Source organism: Eumetopias jubatus, unplaced genomic scaffold (genome assembly GCF_037043125.1).
Source record: "Eumetopias jubatus isolate StellerSeaLion01/CBP00866 unplaced genomic scaffold, mEumJub1_p1.0 scaffold_8, whole genome shotgun sequence".
In the NCBI taxonomy this organism is placed as follows: Eukaryota; Metazoa; Chordata; class Mammalia; order Carnivora; family Otariidae; genus Eumetopias; species Eumetopias jubatus.
Window position 1 is genome coordinate 19,329,958 of NW_028274814.1, and position 22,698 is coordinate 19,352,655.

At 34.3% G+C, this 22,698-nt stretch overlaps 1 protein-coding gene across 12 annotated transcripts in view; it reads left to right on the top strand.

Moving 5' to 3' along the window:
* TRDMT1 (tRNA aspartic acid methyltransferase 1) overlaps positions 1-22,698 on the top strand; it is a 73,268-nt gene that overhangs the window by 45,141 nt on the left and 5,429 nt on the right. For 6 of the 12 annotated variants that reach the window (XM_028114072.2, XM_028114077.2, XM_028114069.2 and 3 more), the window contains 8 exons: positions 7,469-7,545; positions 9,764-9,835; positions 10,458-10,523; positions 11,304-11,373; positions 12,968-13,051; positions 14,398-14,741; positions 16,779-16,836; positions 17,889-18,018. In XM_028114072.2, coding sequence (XP_027969873.1) covers positions 7,469-7,545; positions 9,764-9,835; positions 10,458-10,523; positions 11,304-11,373; positions 12,968-13,051; positions 14,398-14,741; positions 16,779-16,836; positions 17,889-18,018 — 901 coding nt within the window. The remainder of the gene's footprint in view (positions 1-7,468; positions 7,546-9,763; positions 9,836-10,457; positions 10,524-11,303; positions 11,374-12,967; positions 13,052-14,397; positions 14,742-16,778; positions 16,837-17,888; positions 18,019-22,698) is intronic. The other 6 variants (XM_028114076.2, XM_088025796.1, XM_028114075.2 and 3 more) reach the window with 2 other exon arrangements.

The following is a 22,698-nucleotide window of genomic DNA, read 5'->3' on the forward strand; positions in this document are numbered from 1 at the left end:
TGAAGAAATCCATTTTATCTAATTTGTCAAATGTATTTGCTTGATTTTTTCATATTTCCTTATATCCATTTTCTATATGTGAACTCTATAGATGTACCATAGGTCATTCCTGATGTTAGTAATTTGTAAAATGCTAGTGAAGCTGGAAGCTTACCAATTTTATTGGTCTTTTCAAGTAAATAGCTTTGGATGCAATTGATACTATCTATTGTCCATTTGTTTACTATTTCACTAATTTCTGCTCATCTTTATTATTTCTTTCTACTTTGCATTTAATTTATGTTTTTTAATACTTTTTGCAGTGGGACTTTAGATGAGTTACTTGATATTGTTTCCTTTTTCTTCATATAAACATTTAATGCTGTAGATTTTCCTAAGTTTTGGCTACATTCCACAAATTTTCATATGTTGTGTTGATTTCATATAGTTTGAAATATTTTCCAATTTCCCTTCTGATTTCTTCTTTGGCCCATGTGTTATTTATAAGTATGGGTTTCAATTTCCAAATATTCATAATATTTTCCAGATATCTTTCTGTTACTGATTTCTCATTTCTGTTTTATTTTGGTCATACTGTGTATAATTTCAGTTATTTTAAATTGTTGAGACTTGTGTTATGGCCCATAATTCAATTTGTCTAGTGAATGTTCTATATGGTATTGAAAAGAATATATTCTTTTTTTATGGGGTGGAATGCTCTGTAAATGTCAGTCGGGTCAAGTTGGTTGATAATGTTGTTCAATTTTTCTGTATCCTTACTGATTTTTTCTATCAGTTGCTGAGAGAAGGGTGCTGTAATTTCCAACCATAGTCGTGAATGTGTCTTCCTTCAGTGTTGTCAGTTTTTGCTCCATTTTATCTTAAAGTTCTGTTATTAAATGTTTACACTTTATAATGTTTTTGATTGAATGACCCCTTTATCATTATAATGTCCCTTTTTTCCCCAGATTTTATTTAAATTCTAGTTAGTTAACATACAGAATAATACTGGTTTCAGGAGTAGAATTCAATGGTTCATCACAACACCCCATGCTCATCATAACAAGTGCCCACCTTAATACACATCACCCCTCTAGCCCATTTCCTGCCCACCTCCCTCCATCAACCCTAGGTTTGTTCTCTATTTTAAGAGTCTCTTATGGTTTGTTGTCCTCTCTCTCTTTTCCCACCTCCCATATGTTCTTCTGTTTTGTTTCTTAAATTCCACATATGAGTGAAATCATGTTATTTGTCTTTCTCTGACTGACTTATTTTGCTTGGTATAATACACTCGTTCTTGTTTCTTAAATTCCACATATGAGTGAAATCATGTTATTTGTCTTTCTCTGACTTATTTCGCTTAGTATAATACACTCTGGTTCTAGCTACATCGTTGCAAATGGCAACATTTCATTCTTCTCGATGGCTGAGTGATACTCCATTGTGTGTGTGTGTGTGTGTGTGTGTGTGTGTGTGTGAGTGAGTGTGTGTGTGATCGTCTTTATCCATTCATCAGTTGATGGGCACTTGGGCTCTTTCCATATTTTGGCTATTGTTGATAATGCTCCTTAATGTCCCTTTTTAACTCCAGGAAGTATTTCTTGTTCTGAACTCTACTTTTCCTGATATTAATATGGCTACTCTGCTTTCTTATGATTAATGTTCACATGTTTATGTTTTTCCATCCTTTAAATTTTATCCTATTTGTATCTTTGTATTTAAATTAGATTTATAGTAGACAGTGTATAGTTGGGTGTTGCTTTTTTATTCAGGCTGACAGAGTCTACCTTTTAATTGGAGTGTTTTACCATTTATATTTAATCTTGTTATTAATATTTTTGGATTTAATTCTACTCCCTTGTTACTTGTTTTCTATTTTTCCAGTCTGTTTTTTGTTTATCCCTCTTTTTCTGCCTTTTGATATATTAATACTTTATTATTCTCTACTAATGGCTTATTAGGTATACCTTATTTATATTTGTTTTATTTTCTTAGCGGCTACTCTAGGGTTTACAATATGCTTGTAAACAGTTTTCTTTGGGATTTCTGACCGAATGTGGCATAAAAAAAGATATTTCTATTCCAAAACTCTATCCTTTTTCCTAATAGAAATAAGAAAAGAAGGGAAGGGAGGATGGAAAACCATCATTAATAAAAATAGGATTTAGAGATAAGCCAAAACAACAAAGAAAATTATGAAGAATAGTGTCCAATGCAGTGGAAATGGGACAGAACTGAATGAGGATGGCAAAATCACAGGCAAACCTCTACATATTTTGTGCAGAATCAAGAAGGAGAAAATGGCAAGGGAGAAGACCAAATACACCTGGCAGTTGTTTGTTCTAAGTCAGGAGAAGAGAGATTTGAAAAATCCAGATCCCTGAGCTGAAAGTGCCATTGCAACTGCAACAGACTTCCTGCTCGCCCTGAATGCAAGATCATGGGTTAGGGACAGAAGCGTGCTCTTAGGTTAAAAGCTAGTGCAGGTCCTTCCCAGAAACAGTGTGGCCACAAAGTACCTATTGCACCTCATCTTTCAGCAAACTCCTTGATTCAAGTGGCCTCCATTAAAAAATGAATAATAATGAGAAAGGAACCAGTTTGAGGCTATACTAATATTGTACTTTAAAAATAAGGTACGAAATGTAAACAAAAAGCAAAATATACAACAGAAAATTATGTTAAGAAGCCGAAGAAAATTTCAAACATACATGCCTCCATGAGCTTCAGGCATTAAATAAAACATGGTATCTTCAAAACAAGAACTCAAATAAATAGATACACCAGCTCAAAAGCAATGATAAGACAGTGATTGGACTGGAAAAATATCAGTGGTCAGGGAAAAAAGAAAGAGGAGAAAAATAAAACCATTATAGAAATGGAAGTCAGGTCAGCATAGCAAAAAGTAAAGTGGACAGTGCTGCAAACAATCATAAAGGACAGAGCTTGAGAAAAAGAAAGCAAAATAAAACGGAAAAGAAATACAGATCAAATGTTGCAGAATAAATGATAACTACTGAAGACAAAAATGATCTACAGTAAAAATAATTAGTATCTCTGGCAAAGACAATAAAATAAATGGAACAAAAATATTAACAGAAATAGAGGGAAGAAGTTCCTAAAATAAAACCTACAACAATTCATGAACTGTAGTACTCGTGGGCCCTTATTGAAAAAATGACCCATTCACTTAATCTAACTAAGCAAGAGATGAATCCGAGAAGAGAGCGCAGGAATAAAGCTACCATGTCAGGAAAGAAATTATGGTTAGAAAACTGGGTAAAAATGTTGTGAATCTTTGCAGTGTAGAAATAATAACGTGACTGATGTAGGAGAAGAAAGTGAGACTCAGAAAAGTATGTGTATTTGAAAGATAAATGAAGCTATGGATTTTTAGGACATTCTTTAATGTCACTAGGAGCTTAGCTGAGCTGGGAAGAACAGAGTAGCTAATTAAAGCAGCAAGACAAAAATAAAAGAGTAAAGCCTTTATCACTTACTGTGGTGATATAAGCATATCTGTAAAATAAGAGAAAACGCCAGGGCCCCCTGCTCCATTTCCACATGCCGCAGCACACTGGGGGAGAGCAGGTGGGTCAGCACAGATGTTGGGGAGTCCTGGCCTTAGGGGAAATTGTAAGGGAGGAGGGCTAGGAAGGGAAAGTGCTGAGTACCAGCCAGAGTAGGGAGAAGTGTCTTCCAGGTTTCCACCACCTTCTCCCATAAGGAGGTCTTGGCAGAGCTGCGTGCAGTGGACCTCTGCCCAAGGCCACAGATAAAGAGAACTAGACATGCAAATATATGAAGAATGTGCTAGCCAGGGCGTCTGAATCCTTGACCCTAAGGGCCTGCAGAGACTTGATGTGCTGACCGTGTTCTAGTTCTGGAGTGGGAAGGGCAGCTTTCCCTCAAGGCCTGTGGGATGAAGCCTTTGTAACTGCCCACAGTCAGGCCTGAAAAATCACAGAGAGGGTTATAACCAGGAGCAGAACTCCTTGGGTATAAAATAGCTAGCAAAATAAAACTAAAGTCTGTAATTCATCTAGGTAGAAAATGAGGAATTACTAGTCACTACTATATAAACTTCACGTGAGCAGAAACCTTGTGTCTTGGTTCATTGTTGTCACAGACAACAATGTTGGTGGATCACTTTCTGAATGTTGTTGAATGAACAACATATTGTAGCTAAAAAATGGACAGATACCAGGCAAATGGTCACAAATGATAACAGTTTCAGAATAGATATTAGTTAGAATGGATTTCAAGGCAAGAGCATTTAAGAGTCATAGAAAGTTACTTTATAATGATGATTAATATAGTCCTCAATAAAGATCTGATTGTCGTATTTATGCACAAGATAACATCAGAGTTCATAGAGCAGGAAATGGTAGGAAATATCCACTCAGTTTTTATTGGATACTTACTATAAGCCACAAAATAGGAAAATCATTATCTTATGAATATGAACTCAGTAATTCTAAGTAAAATATGACCAAATAATCAAGAGCACATCAAAAGAATAATGTAGCATAACTAAAATGGATTTTGTTTTGGAAAGTATAATAGTAATTCAGTACTTAGGAATTCTATTACTATTATTCAACATGTTAATAATTGGAAAGAGCAAAACTATGTATTAGAAAATATTTGACAAATTGCAGGGTTTTCCAATAAGTTTAATCTCTCAATAAAATTAGGACAAATGCATTCTACTAGAGATGTGTATGTCATTTACTGGCTTTGTGTGTTTGTGTGTTTATATTTCTGTTTAAACACAAACATGCACATATATCTCCCACTCCAGTAGCATGCTACATGGTAAAACTTGAAAAACATTCTCACTAAAATAATGAATAAAACAAGGATGTCTACCTTTGGCACTGTTATTTAATGTTGTTGTGGACTGTTAGGTAAAGTACTCATGCAGGAGAAATAGCAGATAAATATTAAGGAGGATTCTAAAGAATAATTGTATAGGCCTGGAAAACAAACAACGTACTGTCCTAAAAATAGTGTGAGGAACAACTAGTGCATTTAAGGACGCTGTTTACAAAAATATGATAACCAGTAGCTTACTATATATGCAAACAAAGGCCTGTTAGAAAATATAATAGAAGAAAGTTTCTATGTATAGTAGTAACAAGAAACTTACAAACACTGAGAAATAAGTAACAAGAAATCTGCATGACCCATGTGGAATAAAAGATACTTGAAAATTGGAAGTATGACTGAATATTGTACAAATGTCAGTTCTCTTTAGATTAACTAAAACTTACCAAAATTGTCAAAAGTTGTTTTCTAACCTACCAAGTTTTTCCTAAAGTTTAAATGATAATTACGTATAAGCATAGCCAGGAGACTTTCTGCAAAAACAAGTAATAAAGCTAGTAAGAAGACCAATAAAACTGCTCATCAACATGTGATGAACAGTGCTACCACACTGAGCTGACCTAATGTTCTCTGAAAGCAAAGGTGTTTTTATGACTTGTATGGCCAGGTTATCAAAAAAGAATAGATTTCTGTTAGGTTGCAAATACCAACTTATTAAAGATAATTTGTGTATCTCCGTAACTACTTTCTTGAATTTCAACACATTTTAATGCCTTCCAATGCCAGGTTAAATAAAGTTGTGAATGGTTTGACTAATTATTTCTTGCATAACTGCCCTATCATTTGATTTTTTAAAAAATCACTATTTTGAAGAATCCTTTAAAATTGTTATTTTTTATGCCAACCTGTATTGGAGGCAGTAACTGTTTACTTCCTTCAGATTCTAGACATAGGATGCTCCCGATGTAAAAGATCATTGTTTTGTTTTTACTTTAGTTTTAGAAATGTAGCTTTAATCAATCCATATTCAGTTAGGACATCAGTAAGTTGCTTATCACAATAGCCCTGTGCTGACAGGCTCTCTAACTTGGTAGGATGTGCTGTCTGATTGTACTGCTTTGCCCCATGTTTTCTGACAAGACTGGTCAGTGCATGATTTTCACATTGTTTTCCTGAGAACCCCGGGATTCAGAGGTGCAGTAGGAACTTTTCAATATTTTATTTTGTTCTTAGGTTACATACACACCTTAAACTACTTCAAAGCCTGTGGTTTAAAAATGATAGACACATACATTCAAACTTTTAATACAACAGAGACAACCGATGTGTTCCCCAGGTTAATTCACTCTTTACAGAACTCAGAATAAAGCTTGTCCTGCCTTATTCATGTCATTGAACTTCTTAAAAATGTGTCATAATTAGGAAAGTTGTAATTCTAGTCTGCTTGCTTGTTTCTGGCTAAGGATTTATACTAAGAGTGCTTAATGAGAATTGGAAAACCCATGACTTGTTTCTGTGTACAGCAGACCCCCTTATCCCCGTGGGACTACATTCCAGGGCCCCCAGTGGATGCCTGAACCCTCAGTTGGTACTGAATTCTGTGTATATACCATGTTTATTCCTGTACATACATACCTATGATAAAGGCAGTTTATAAATTAGGCACCGTAAGAGATTAACAATCATGATAAAATAGAACAATTGTAACAATATACTTTAGTAAAAGTGTTGTGATTGCAGTCTCTCTCTCTCAAAATATATTGTACTCACCCTTCTTACTGTGGTAGTGTAAGATGACAAGATGCCTACATGATGAGATGAGGTGAGGTGGATGACGTAAGCATGGTGACGTTAGGGTTAGACTACTGATGATCTGACCATAAGTCAGAAGGAGGGTCATTTGTTTCTGGACCCTGATTGGCTGGGGTTGACTGAAACTGGGAAGTGAGACCACACATAAGGGAAGGACCACTGTACTGTATTTATCTTCTGATATATAAAAGAGAAGCAAAATAGCATATTTTTCAACTGCTTAGCCCAGTAGGAATTATATTGATTAATCTTATCTGTTACCTTTGGAAGTTTTTTGACTACACACAACTGTAAAACAGTATAATTATTGTGGATATCTGAAAACAGGACCTTTTTTCATTTGGTGATATTTTAACAGAGACCTACATGGAAGGGATGGTGACTGGTCAGTATATCACATTTCCTAAATAAAAAATATTATTGATAGAGAGGTGTTAAAATTTTTTCTTAGGTCCTATGCTAAAAATTCATTAATTATAAAACGAAGTTCTCTATGTTTGACGCCAGAAACACAGTGGTGTTAGACTTGAGGTGTCACAGAGGCGTGAAACACTTAGGATTCAGGAAATTAGCGTTCCTGCTCTGCTTTGGCCAGCTCTGAGTCTTGGGGGAAGTCACTTAGTTTTTCATAGCTTTGATTTACTTCTCCAACTTCCTTTGTAAGATTGCTTTGGAAAGTTAGTTTAACTGAAGTTAATTTGTTAAGTGTTTATATAAAGTTTTGAGTATTATAAATGAAACTATTAAGGGTTATAATTTCTGATATATTCAGTTACAATTAGCATTTTTCCTTCTTCCCTATTCTATGCATCTTTTTATATTTTTCCCCCAAATGTTCATTCCTTAGGGCATTACGCTAGAGGAGTTTGACAAATTGTCTTTCAATATGATTTTAATGAGCCCTCCCTGTCAACCATTCACCAGGTATGTATAATAAATATTTTTCTGTTGAGGAAGAGTACTTTCGAGGGAATTAAACCATAGTTTCAAGCATGGACACTTTGAAGACTATTAGCTGCATTTTCATAATTTTGACAATTTTCATAAATAATTCCCTTTACTCATATTTATAATTCAGCTTTAATCATAAAGGAAATAGCAATTACTACCAAATGAGCAAAGCAGTTTGGTCAATAAAAGATATGCAGAGACTGTATGGGACCTCTTTTATACCTACCTAAGATGCAATATTTATTTCTGGCCTAAGTTACCTCAGATTAATTAAACTAATGAGTATTCAGGAGTTATCTTTTTAACTGATTAGTAAATTTTCATAATATTAAATTCCTAAATTACTTAACTGTAAAATTTAAAAGCTAATCGAGAATGCGTTTGTGAATTTTATGTTTCTCAGAATTCATATGTACATCGAGTATTTCTGACTTTTTATAGCTATTTGCAATTCATTTTTTTATTATGTAGTATTTATTTGGCTGTGTGTTTCAGTGAATTATATCTTAGGTGAAATCTTGACTAATCCATCTTCATTTAGATATTTTTAATTATTTTAAATAATCGTAACAATCCTCTGTCTTACGTGGAGAATGCCATTTAATTTAACAAGCCTATGGGATAGGTGTTAATATTTTTAAGGCCATACAATTAGAAAATGTTAGAGCCAGGATTTATCAATTATTTTATACATTCCTACTTAAATGTATAAGATGATTTTAAGTGGGGTATCACATGTAATAAATATTCTAATTTAAATGAATATTCTCATGCTTAATTTCCATTTAAGTTTTGCTTTATTTAAACAACTCTCTAGGAAATTAATTCCCCAAAGATTTATTGTGCACTTATAAGCCAGGCATTGCTTTTGATACTGTAGTTCCCATCCTCAAGGAGCTTATAGTTTAAGGGAATGACTGACAAATAATTATCATATAATGTGATATAAGCTATATAATAAATGAATGCTGGAAGTGCCATGAGAGCACAGAGCAGAAAGTGGCTTGCTGCATGCCAGGACACAGGAGTTCTTTGAGAGGCAGTATCTGAACTGTGTCTGAAAGCAGAGGGCATTCCATGTGAAGATGCCTCCAAACATATGTAAGCATATGGCCCGTTTAACTACAGTAAGTAGGATGTACAGAACAGAATGCAGCCCCAGCACCGTGTAGCCTCATCCATTACTGCGTGGGGCCTGCTGTGTCTTCCCTACTACCAGCAGCCCAACTCCAGCTGCTGATGGCAGCAGTAACTGATTCTGTAATACTGTCATCATTGCAACACCGAGAGGAAAGGGACACGGTGAGAAGAACCCAAGATTTCTGAGGTATCTCTTCAAGTCCACTCTAAGTGTCTATCTGAGCCTCAGATCCACAGATAGTTCTGGCCCTGCTGGAAGGTATGAGGGAACTGACAAGTGATGTCAAGTAACTCATCTGAGGCAGTGAAGCTAGTAAGTACCCAAGTCTTAAACCCTGGTCCTCTGTTCCTACTACCCAGGCCCAATCCAAGTCTTCATTTCTGCTTGATTCTTGATCACATTGAATCTTACTTGTAAGATCTAATTGCTAGTCCAAATACAGAAATACTGCCTGTTTACATGTCCTGTTCTGACCTAGTTAGTCTAACCAAGTTGTAACTGCTGCTTGTAGAATCAAGCATTCAGGTTAAGTCTCTACTTTTACATTGGACAAAATTGTCTTAGTCTTACCTACTGTGGTCTGCTTAGATGGTGATTAGTTATCAGTGTCATTACTCTGTGTTGCCACCCTGCCCAACCAGCTCATTCATCTGAACTTTTGTTGTCTCATCTGGGACAGAGCAAAAGGTGTCATCAACCAGTTGTGTGTTTGTGTGTTTGTGTGTCTTTCCTAAACAAAGTGATTTTAAGAGAGTAATTGATTTTAGTCTCTATTGACTATTTGTTCTTCTTTGTTCTCTTCTTTGCCTCATGTAAGTCATTTGGCATGTTGTTTTATAATAAGCATACTTATTAGATAGGCGAGTGTTTTTTCATTTTTATTAAGTGAATAAATACATTTTGTTCTCTATAGCAACAAAGATGATTATATTTTTTGTGAAGACCAACTAATTTCACTTCTCTCAGTTTTGATATTTTAAAAGTGATTTGGTATCTTTCTGTAAGGAAGATTCTTGGTGAATTTTATTTGTACCTTTTTTTATCCTTTAGAATTGGCCTGCAAGGTGATGTGACTGATCCAAGGACGAATAGCCTCTTATATGTTCTAGGTATTCTCCCAAGGTAAAAACTTAGATTTTTTTATACAAGCTTCCCTTAAATTTAAAACTTTGGATCTGGAAGAATGTAATATTTGTCATTTTATAGCAGTTAGCAGCTTATACATGCAGCTTTCAGATACTGAGCATGTCATTTATCTTCTTCTGCCATGACTGATAGAATAACTGCAAATGTTTGCCATTCCGCGGTTGCCACTATAGTGAGTGACAGGGAATTACAGTCTAATAGCTAAATTCTACTGCCTCTCCTTACAATATTAATGATGCTAATGTTAGTGAATGCTGTTGCCCAAAGCCTGGAAACTTGTGCTAACCCTAGAAGCTGCCATCCTATATAAATGGCAGCCCTTTGAGTTGTGCAGTTCAGAGCCTCTGTGTGAACCCATATTTTCTGATAAAGTTCAATGGAAAATAACATTTCAAATGTTAACTTCATTAGCTATGCCATTTTTATGGGGAAAATAAATAAAATATAAGTTGTCTCTAGCCTCTATAAAGTCCTTTTATAAAAAGAGAGAGTTCAGAAAATTACTTACCTCAAATCTCCCAGAAGTAAGGATTTTCTTTACTTCTTACTTCTTAGTAATGACATGTTTAGAATTCCATTTGTTTTTGTTTTGTTTTAGATTACAAAAATTACCGAAATATATTCTTTTAGAAAATGTTAAAGGCTTTGAAGTATCTTCTACAAGGTAAAATATATAAGATGTGTTCATCGTAGACTTGGTATATTGTAAGAGCCATTTGGAAATAAAATCTTAAAAATAAACCCATACATCCTGACATTTTATATATATTATATATTTTATCCATTAATACTGATTTTGACTAATTAATAATATAAAGTTTCACAAAGTTAGGTTTACCTGACTCTCTCCCATTTTGGTATGTTTGAATTTTTGCAGAATGAGTACATATTTTAATGAGAATGGTATTCCTCAATTTTAGCTGCTTACATTGTTGCCGATTTCTTTAGAAGTAGTAATATTCTCAGTAAGAAATGTTCCTCTTCATAAGCATTTTCTGACCCGCAGTTAGGAGAAGCAAGCCCTGGATCAGAGCCCTTTCAGATGGTAGCCCAGCCAGAAAGTATCCGTGTCCTCGAACCGGCTGCTGTCTGATCAGTGCTCCCCCATCTGATTTGCTACAGATAGAGTTCATCCCAATAGCAGATTTATCATCAGTAGACTAGTGATTCTAACTCTGGATAGAATATAGCCCCAGTTGGGATAAATTATCTGGCAGCTTTATTTATTTATTTATAATAGAAATCATCTCTTTTTTTGAGAAATGCAATTTCTCAAGTACTGGACTTAATAATTATGACCTAGGATCATTCACTTTCTAAACAACTTCGGTGGAGGAACAGTTTTCACATAAAATGAAGTTTATGTATAATTTTTTTATATAAGAACCCCATTTCCAACTATAGGGTGAAAGTTTTTCTTTTTTCTCTTATTCTTTCTTTTCAGAGACCTGTTAATACAAACATTAGAAAATTGCGGTTTTCAGTACCAAGAATTTCTATTATCTCCGACCTCTGTAGGTACCACAATTATCAACATTCCTATAAATTTTCCTAAAGGGAATTTGACTCAATAAAAAGAATAGATCTGTTTTGAATAATATTATACTTAAATCTTGAAATTAGTTCAGGCATGGGTCTTACTCTCTAAAGAATATTGTACAGGCATATAGATTTATTTACACATATTTTATGGGAAATATTGTATAGCTTGAAGAGAGAATATACATTTCTGGTTTTTTTTTTAAAGATTTTATTTATTTATTTGACAGAGAGAGAGAGCACAAGCAGGGGGGAGGGCAGGCAGAGGGAGAAGCAGGCTCCCCAGTGAGCAGGGAGCCTGACATGGGGCTGGGGCCCTGGGATCATGACCTGAGTCGAAGGCAGATGCTTAACCGACTATGCCACCCAGGGGTCCTGAGAATATAAATTTCTTTTCACAGAAAATAAAGGATAATGTGTTTTGAAAATCTGTGACTTTTGGTATTTCCAAATCAGGTGTTCTGTAGTTTGGTAATGCTTCAAAATCATCCAAAATAGAAAACAAAATGAACATATGATAGTTTTCTAATTAGTTGTTTTGGGACATACCATTAAAAATGCAAACACTATGAAATCCTGCCATTTGCAATGACGTGGATGGAGCTAGAGGGTATAATGCTAAGCAAAATAGGTCATCCAGAGAAAGACAAAAGTCATGATTTTACTCATATGTGGAGTTTAAGAAACAAAACAGATGAGCAAAGGAGAAAAAAGAGAGACAAATCAAGAACTATAGAGAACAAACTGATGGTTACAGGGGGGTATGGTGGGGGATGGGTTAAACAGGGAATGGGGCTTAAGGAGTGCCCTGGTGACGAGCACTGGGTATTGTATGTAAGTGACAAATAACTAAATTCTATGCCTGAAACTAACATAACACTGTATGTTAACTCTACTGGAATTAAAATAAAATAAGATAAAATGCAAACATTGCTTCTATTTCATGAATATGAAATTGAAGTAAGTAGTTATGATATTTGGTAGATCTTTTATATTACAAGTATCACTATCTATTTTTTCTTTTATCATTGTGTTTGTTAGCCTCTTATTATCTTTAGCCTATTATACAGTTATTTACCCTGAAATTAAAAGAAAACCTGTTTCAAAAATTAGATGTACATGTACTATGGAAATTGGCATTATGTCTGATCTCATTAAGTTTATCTCATATTTATTGCCTCCTAACTTTTAAAATTTAGTGCATCCTCCTTTTTTAATAAAGTGAGGCAATAAATAGCCAATAGGTATATTTGAATTTTATTTTTTATGATTATTATTAATAATGAATGTGAGAATGTCTATATAACTTCTTATCTGGGAAATAGAAAATGAAAGTGACTCAAAGACATATGACTCATCAGATTCAATCGCTGTTCATTCAAATAAAAGTACAAAGCACCAATTTAAAAGGTTTAAGAATTTGCTACAAAAAAGTCTTCCACATATCAATAACAGAATTTTTTTTGTCAGAAACTAAATGCATACCTGTATGAGTTTTTTGTTAGGTGCAACAGTTGATATAGAGCTCTTTAATTTCCTATATTAACTAACTGCTCTGCTTTACTCCAGCTTGGCATTCCAAATTCAAGGCTCCGGTATTTCCTTATTGCAAAGCTTCAGTCAGAACCATTACCTTTTCAAGTCCCTGGTCAGGTATTATTGTTGTTGTTATTATTATTATTATTATTATATTTTAAGTATATCTCAGTCTGCTAATTTATTTCAAGAACTACTTTGTGGAAGCTTATATGTTTCCCCCTGAGCCTACTATATAGACCATGACCTAGGTCTATTTCCTAGGGCTTTTTCCTCTCCTGTTGCTGTTTTTATTGTTTTAAACAAGACAAAACTTTTCTTTCATTATTAGAAAAAAATATAAGTTAAAAGTTAAAAAAAACTAACATCAGTGCTGTTACCTTCTTTCTCCCTCTCATTTCCCTTTTGACCATTGACTATTTTGTATCTGTCATTTTCCCCCCAGTAGAAGCCATTGATTATTTTTGATAAAATTCAGTTATACTATCTTAACAATTGCTTAACAGTATTTTAACACATTGGTTGCATTTTCTTTGAAGTCAGTGCTGTTTAGCCTTAATTGATTAAAATGTAGTGATTAGTACAAACTAGAATAAAATGCTCAATTGCTGTAGATAGGATCTCTAATTAAACAAGCAACTGTACATCTTTCTGTCAAAATTGCTGTGGAAAACAGAGTTTCAGTGATTCAGTGAAGCTCTCCTTAATAGTCACAGGTAAAAACTCAAAAGTCTAATGGGGGTCAGTCGTGTCATTTGGATCCCCTGCCATACAATACCAATACATCTCCCCTTCCATGGTGGTCAATTCCAAAAATAATATATAAACTATATTAACAAAGACATCAGCATTAAAAATTCCTGGAACTATTTTTCTTTTACATCATAGGGCATTCATTATGCATGATTACATGTTTTGCAGGAAAAAGGTTTTCCTACGGGACTCATGAGTAGAAATACCTTTCAGGGGAAAAAATGCTTTCCCTTTTTTAATTACTAGTTTTCCTTTAGATCATGGGTATGTTCCAGTTTTTCCTTTTTTATGAAGGGGTATAGCAAACTTTGACTGAATACACATTTTCTGGAAATGTTAATGTTACTTTCTTTTCTTTCTTTTTTTTAAATGCTGTGCTTTTTAGTCCCATGACTTATTCTTTCCATAACTAATGTTGCTTTCTAAACTTCTTTTTTAAATATAATACTGTATCTATATTCCGCATACTTCCTATACAGCAATCAGTAACTCCATGAAATAAATCAGTTGTAGCCTGATGACACTATAGCTATGTGATGAAGACCTTGCAATAACTTGTATACATACACGTAAATCACAATTCCTCTGTCTTTTAATGACAACTCTCTAAGCCTAAAGACATTTTTTGCATAATGTTGACTAGACATTATTAATTTGTCATTTATTTTTAATAAAGCTTTGAACAGGTGTGTATTTTCACTTAATGCCAGGTACTGATGGAGTTTCCCAAAATTGAATCTGAACATCCAGAAAGAAATACAATAGTTACAGAAAATAAAATTGAAAGAAAGAAAATTGAACCTAGTATTTGCTTTGATAAGAGCAGACAACGTTCTGGAAAAGAGGCCATTCTATTTAAGCTTGAAACTGTAGAAGAAATTGACCGGAAACATCACCAGGACAGTGATCTCTCTGTGCAGATGCTAAAAGATTTTCTTGAAGATGATATTGACGTGAATCAGTATTTTTTACCGCCAAAGTCATTGCTGCGATACGCTCTTTTGTTAGACATTGTTAAGCCCACTTGCCGAAGGTCCACATGCTTTACCAAAGGGTAGGTTTTAAAAAGCTCTTAGAATGGGATATTCAAAATAGCCAGGTTTTTATGACTATTGTTTCTTTCAGTTCTTCTCAAAACAAGGAGGATTTTACAAAGTGTTTCTGCTAGAATGATTTCTTTTTCTTTCTTTTCTTTTTTTTTTTTTTTTGCCCTTAATTGCCTGCTTTCGTGTTCAATAGAATGCACAAGTGAAAATTCCTTCTGGCAGAACATTATGTGCACAACCCACAAAAGTGCTCGTAAAACACAATGCCGTTTGTTTGGTGACCTTCATAAGAGCTTAATTACCCGTGGTGGAAACATGGTTTCTGTAGATACTGAATTGCTACTTTTTAACACCTTTCTTTTCATGGCACATCAGACCTCAAAAATTTATGTCCACTCTCATGATCAATGTATAAGAAGAAATTAAATTTTAATATCAAGAAATAAAGTTAAATCATCTGGCGGCTGTTAAAGCATATTTAAATTTTATTCAGTTTTTTAAATAAGTAATATATTTTTATGGTTCAAAATTCAAAGGTACAAAGACTGTGAGCCTCCTTTCCCTGTCTGTCTCTTGCTCATCCAATTTTCCTGCCCACATGCAACCAGAGATTTCAATTTACTGTCTAATCTTCCGAAGGTATTATGTGTGAGGGTGTATTTAAATATACATGTATATTTTACCCCTCTTTTTAAGTAAATGGTAATATACTGTATCTGTTATTATGTACTTTTTTCATTTTACAATATAAATTGGATATTATTACATATAAGTACATAAAGAACTTTTCCATTCTCATGGTATATCATAATGTCTTTTATTGGTTACTTTTGGGTTATTTTTGAATGTTAATATGTTTTTCATCAATTTTTTTTAAACCTATAAAGTAGGGGAAAATTAGACCTTTCCAGAAAATTTTGTAGAAGATCCCTATCTCTGCTTTGTTAATGCCACTCAACCTCATTTGATGAGTAACTGTATGATTTGAAACTTCAGGCTTTCTCTTTTCACCCACTAGTTTTCACGCATGCTGTGTCCCGACGCAACCATACCAGATTTATTCTGATTTTGCATCTTCTGCCCTTGTACTTCCAGGGCAACTGGTTTATTGCTTTCCATTGCCTTAAAAGACTTTACTCAACTGTTGTCTGTTTCCAAGTCTGATAAGACAAGACTTATCAGTTTGGTAATAAAAAACAACCTTGAAATTCTTTTGTAATTATAAAGATGGTATAAAGGAAGCCTTACTAGAAAAGTCTATTTTAGTGTAGATAATATAAACAGGCACACACACACACATATGAGAAAACAGATTTACAAAAGTATTTTTCCCTGGTGTGTCTTTATATTTTAAATTGATCTTTTTGGGAAAAGAAATTATGATAATATGTGGAACAGCTAGCTTGGCAGTGATCTTAGGGGAAGAAATACTACTAATACCTTGTATTTCTGTAGCTTTTTATACTTTTAATACAGTTTTTTATACAATGGTCTCTTTGTTGTATGAAGAGGAGTGAAAACACTGCATCACGGTAGGAGGCAGACGCACGTTCGGCGGGCCCGTGTTTGTCACAGTACTGGAGAGTGGGCTTTTCATTTTCAGTTCATGAGGAGAAGTGATGGTTCAGTCATTATAAAAAAGAGTAGCAATTTATTTTCACCTGAATAACATTTGGTTTAATGTAGCAGGGATGCCAAAATTGAATAGCATTTGGATATAAAGTCTTAAGAAGTGCATGCTTTCTAGTGATGAACATCAAGAAACTGACAATTAATACAAAGAAATGATAATTAATAATGCATGATCAAAGTGGGTTTTACACAATTCAAAACACTATGCCAAGTTTAGTGTCTGAGAAGTTTAAATAGAATGATCTTATGTCTTTCACCCAGTAATTTTTCACTTACAGAGCATATTTATGTGTTTCAGACTATTATAGAAGGATGTAACTATGTAGATTGATTAATTCGTTCAAGAAATATTTAAGGAATTTCACATTAACAAAAACGTTAGATGCTGCCTAATACACATGTTAATCTTTCAGTTATGGAAGCTATATAGAAGGGACGGGATCTGTGTTACAGACGACAGAGGATGTGCAGGTATTGTATATGCTTTAGAACTAAAATATTTGAAAATTATTTTAAATAAACCTATTTAATACTTAAAATTCGAGAATATTAAAATAATTTTACATGTTTAATTGGGAGTGGATATACATATTACTCATATATGTAATATATATAATAATTCTTTACTATAGAATAAACCTTTTTGTTTCTTGTTGCTGGATGAGTTTATGTACAAAGAATATTTTCTGTTTCGCTTTCTCTTTTCTTATTCTCACCTTTGGTATTCTTTTTATTCCATAAGGAGTAAATTGAAATGCAGCATACAATAGTTAATGTTCTCTAAAATTATGCACAAATCTCTTACTATTCCTTTGGGATCACACACTGTAAAACTGCCTTTTAGGGAAAGAAATCTACACCTTAGCAAGGCTCTTTATTAATGATACTTCAATTGTAAACTCTTCATGGCACCGTAGTTGAAAAGAAGCTTGATATACTGCAAAAATATTCTATACTTTTGAATAATTTCGAAGTGAAATCATGTTACCTCCTTTTATACTGAATTAAACTCTTACCATTAGTAAAATTTACCCATGGTAAAAATCCTATTAGAGGGAAATGGATTTGAGAATTTATATTTACCAAATGTATTTTATCATTTTAAGAAAATAATTTGATGAAATTGATCACAAACAGTAAACATTTTCACGATCTACTTGTTCGCATTGTGAAGTTGATTTCATTGGTTGTTCAGGTTTCTTTTTCATATCTTTCACTGCACTTCTTTTATGTCATATTGCCATTGTTTATTTTTTATGATTTAATTGAGGGATCAAAGCTTCCTGATTGGTTCAACATCAAGCTTCTCATTTTCAGACATTTCATTTTCAAAGTTTATATTGCCATTGATCAACCTATTATAGAGTTCATTGCAAGAGACATTCTACCCTGTGCATTTTGCTACCGGGTATCATAGCACACTCTACGTTCGTCCTTTGTAAAGTGTCTCACAAGAGACGATCTTATCTTAACAAATCTACTTGCACGCTACTTTATCAGTTATCTTGGCTGTTTTCTTACAGATTGAGGATATCTACAAATCCCTTACCAATTTGTCACAAGAAGAAAAGATAACAAAATTGTTAATGCTTAAACTTCGATATTTCACTCCTAAAGAAATAGCAAATCTCCTTGGATTTCCTTCAGATTTCGGTATGTGGAATACACGCAGACCCCAGCTTTCGTTTATTAAAGGTCCTAGAGTTCAATAGGGACTCATACTCATGTATTTTTTGAATAAACCCTTGACCAGAAAGATGGATGTAAGAAAACTTCTTCCTTTCCTGATCATGCCATTTTTGACATTTTCCTTCCTCCTCTTTCTGTTTTTGTTCATAACCTAAGTCCATTCCCTTCAGCCTCAATGCTCTCTCCCTTCACTCCAGTAATGGTCCCGAGTGGTTTTCAGGGAAGGAGAGCCAAACCCACAATTTGTCACCTCTCCCCACAGATGGATATTAATAGCATGTCTGTCTCCAGCTTTATTTTCTTGATTCCATAAGTCCTGTTCTAAAAATCCCACACTAGATCTTATGAAAGAATGCCAGAATTGTCCTTTTTATGAGGAAATTACAAGGTAGTTGAGGAATTAATTTATTTTTTTGGTGGTGAGTGTATTTGTATTTATTTTCTTCTAAGACACATACTTATCAGTATGTGTCATACTTCCTATAAGTGGAGAAAAGAGAAGGTGGGGAGGTGGTCTAGGAAAGTTTTCCTAATGGAAAGAGAGGGTGACTCAGAGCACAGATGCCAGAATGGACAAAAGATTATGGAGTCTGAGGCAGGGAATCTCAAGAACTAAAATGAAGATACAGTTGCAGATGGAGAAAGACTCAGTCCTAACTCCTTTGCAGTGGGGGAAATCTAGGGATTGTTGCCATTAAGAGATTGGACACATGGCCCTTGCCTTGTAGAGCACCCTGTCCCATCCCTGATCTCTCCTTCCTGGCGCCTGTGCTCTCCGTGATCCTGATGTCATCAGTTTCGTAGGCTGGGGTAGGTGTGTGGCCAGTACCTGGCTGGTGGTGACTGGGGAAAGACAGACCTCCCTAACGTGCTTCCAGGACTATGCAAACAGGAAATGTATTTTTGATAACTTGGGGGTTTGAATGCAGAAAAGCCAAATTTTTCTAAATCCAATATTGTTGTAATATTAATACAGTACTATTTTTGAAGCAGATAATGGGTTAAATAGATCATGTTTTAAATTCTAAATAATGGATTTACAGATGAGGTTTTGGCACACATCCTTTTGTACACTGGGAGTAAACTGACTATAATTTGACTGTCCTCTTGGTATTTGGTTCTCTGAGTGTAGTCACAGCAACCAGGTTTATTTTGTAACTCTCTGCCTTTTTCTTGGTGATCTCATTCAGTCACAAATATCCTGGGGAGTGTTATTTAAGAAAAACACAAACTTCCCTTGTCTTACTCTATGTCACAAAATGAGTGAGAACATCATAAAACAAATAAAGAGCTGAGAATTGGACTCAGGAATTTAATTCCCAGTCTGCCTTTTTGCTTACTATTTTTTTTTCCTCTTTTAGGATGAGCAATCAAAGGTACTTTCCATAGCACTAGAGAAGAGATTTACTATCTAATAACTAATTCCTACATTTTGAGTGTGTATTTCTTCAAGCAGTGGTAGTCACTGTAGAAATACACTTAGCATGGACCCCAGAGTCAGACTGAGTGAGTTTGAATCCTAGCAGCACCTTAACCCCTCTGCTTTAGTTTACACCTCTGTAGAATGGGGGTAATCACAACACCAACTTCACAGGGTCGTTGTGACCATTAGGTGAGTTAACATATATAAAATGTTTACAACGCTGTCACACAATATAAAATTTAAATGTCAGCTTTTATTTTTATTTTTTGAAAGATTTACTTGTTTATTTATTTGAGAGAGAGTGAGAGAGAGAGCGATAGGGAGAGAGAGGGAGAGAGAGAGAGCGCACGTGAGTACGAGTAGGGGGGAGGGGTAGAGGCAGAGGGAGAAGCAGACTCCACGCAGAGCAGGGAGCCTGATGCAGGGCTCAATCCCAGGACCCTGAGATAATGACCTGAGCCAAAGGCAGACGCTTAACTGGCTAAGCCACCCAGGTGCCCCAGCTTTTATTTTTAAATGACGAACATTTATTTGCTTTTATAGCCTTTACTTCATAAGTAGTTTTTTTCATCATTTAAAAATTTCACATAGGTAAATTAGGATTTTTCACAGCTCTCTGAAAAATATATGTATAATACATACAAGAAAGGGTTTTTAATTGCTTAGCCTTCTTTTAAAATATGTGATATATTTGTATAATCAGACTTGACTGATGTCACCACTGAGCAGCACTGTGACAGAACTGTCCTTCTTATGGGCATTATTGACTCTGAATCTGGAATGGGCATTGTTTGAGCTGCATGTCCACTGTCAATGATGGATTTGCATCGATCCTTTCATACATTTTGTGCTGGTTCTTTTTGTGGCTAGTGGCATGCATTCGTGAGATAGCAGGCTTTGGAAGAGGCCACTAAGCTACACTTACAGAATGAAAGCTGCTATCTTGACCTTGTTAATGCTACCTTTCTTTGTTTTTGAAGATTATTATGATTTTTAATGTACCTAAGTTTTTAAAAAGTCACCTTTTAATTTAAAAAGTTATATCTGTACATAAAATACACAAGCACCCACACATATATATAATTTTTACAAATCTGACTTGTTTGCTTTCAAACCTTTCTTACCCTGAGATGTAATCGCAATATTACAAAAGGTCATCCCGGAATATTCTAAAAGTCTGTGATCTATTTGTATCTCTTTCTAATTTGAATGAAATAATTTTTTAGATGACTAATGTGCTTGCAAGACATAGTATCTTTATAATAGCAATTTTATGATCTTGCTCAATTGCAAATATAATTTTATTATGTAATCACTAATTTTATTGCAGTAAGTATAATGTCAAGTGTTGATGAAGCAACTTTATCATAATCAACTCTTCCTTCTGGTCCTCACAAAATATATAATTTGCTTTTCTTAATACTTTTTAATTATTTCCTTCATTTTATTATATAAATTTTCCTTTAATTGCTATGTCAAGGATACTGAATATGAAAATTGTAACTAACATTATAGTATATACTTCATGGACAGTCTTTTATGTTGCTATTTGCAAGGCTTTGTCCTAGCAAATTTTGTATCTGTGGGCCATTTTGTTTTGAAAAACAGTATAGCAAATGGAAGTCCAATATGAAAAAGCACATTTGTGGAAATGGAATATAAAAAACAACTGTGAGAAACTTGTATCCAAAATATGTAAAGAATTCTCACAACTCAACAATAAAAAGAAAAATAGTTCAATTAAAAATGGGCAAAAGATTTGAATAGATATTTTCCAAAGAAGATAGACAAATGGCCAATAAGCACATGAAAAGATGTCTTCGTCATTAGTTATTAGGGAAATGTAAATCAAAACCACAAGAAGCTACCACTTTACAAAAAGACAAACAATAACAGTGTTGACGAAGATGTGGAGAAATCAGATCCCTTAGACATTGCTGGTCGAGTATAAAATGGTGCAGCTACTTTGGAGAACAGTTTTGCAGTTCCTCAAATGTTAGATGTGGAGTTACTGTATGAATCAGCATTTTCACCCCCAGGAATATATCCAAGAGAGCTGAAAACGTCCACACAAAAATGTATATGTAATGCTTATAACAACGTCATTCATAATCAAAAAGTAGAAACAACTCAGTTTTATCAGCAGATGAATGGATAAATAAAATGTGGTATATCCATGCAAAACAATACTATTTAGTTATAAAGAGGAGGGAGTATTGGTATATCAAGTTGCTTTGCTTCTTAGATTCCACATATAAGTGAATTTGTCCTTTTTTCTCTGACTTACTTCACATAGTATAAATGCCCTCAGGGTCCATCTGTATTGTTGCAAATGGCAAGATTTCATTCTTTTTTACGACTGAATAGTATTCCAGTGTGTGTGTGTGTGTGTGTGTGTGTGTGTGTGTGTGTGTGTGTGTGTGTGTGTGTGTGTGCAGGTTGTTTTCATATCTTGGCTATTGTAAATAATGCAATGAACATGGGGTGCATGTATCTTTTCAAATTAGTGTTTTCATTTTTACCTCATAAATACCCAGAAGTGAAATTACTGGATCATATCATAGTTCTATTTTTAATTTGTTGGGAAACCATACTGTTTTCCATAGTGGCTGCACCAATGTATAGTCCCTCAATATATTTTGCATATTAACTCCTAATTAGATATATGATTTGTAAATATTCTCTCCCATTCAGTAGATTGCATTTTCATTTTGTTGATGGTTTTCTTTGCTTTGTTGTGCAAAAGCTTTTTAGTTTGATGTAGTCCCACTTGTTTATTTTTACTTTTTTTTTGCCTTTGGTTTTGGAGTCAGATCCAAAAAATTGTTGCCAAGACTGATGTCAAGGAGCTTACTTTACTGCCTGTGTTTTCTTTTAGGAGTTGATGGCTTCAGGTCTTACATTCTAGTCTTTAATCCATTTTGAGTTAATATTTGTGTATCAGAGCAGAACTTCCAGCTTTGTTCTTTCACAAGATTGCTTTGGCTATTTAGGTCCTTTGTGATTCCGTATGAATTCTAGGATTGTGTATTCCACTTCTGTCAAAAATGCCATTGGAATGTTGATAGGTATTGCCTTGAATATGTAGACTGCTTTGGATAGTGGACATTTTACTAACAATTCTTCCAACCCATGAGCACAGACTGTCTTTCCATTTGTGTCTTCTTTCATTTCTTTTATCAGTGCCTTACAATTTTTAGTGTACAGATCTTTTACCTCCT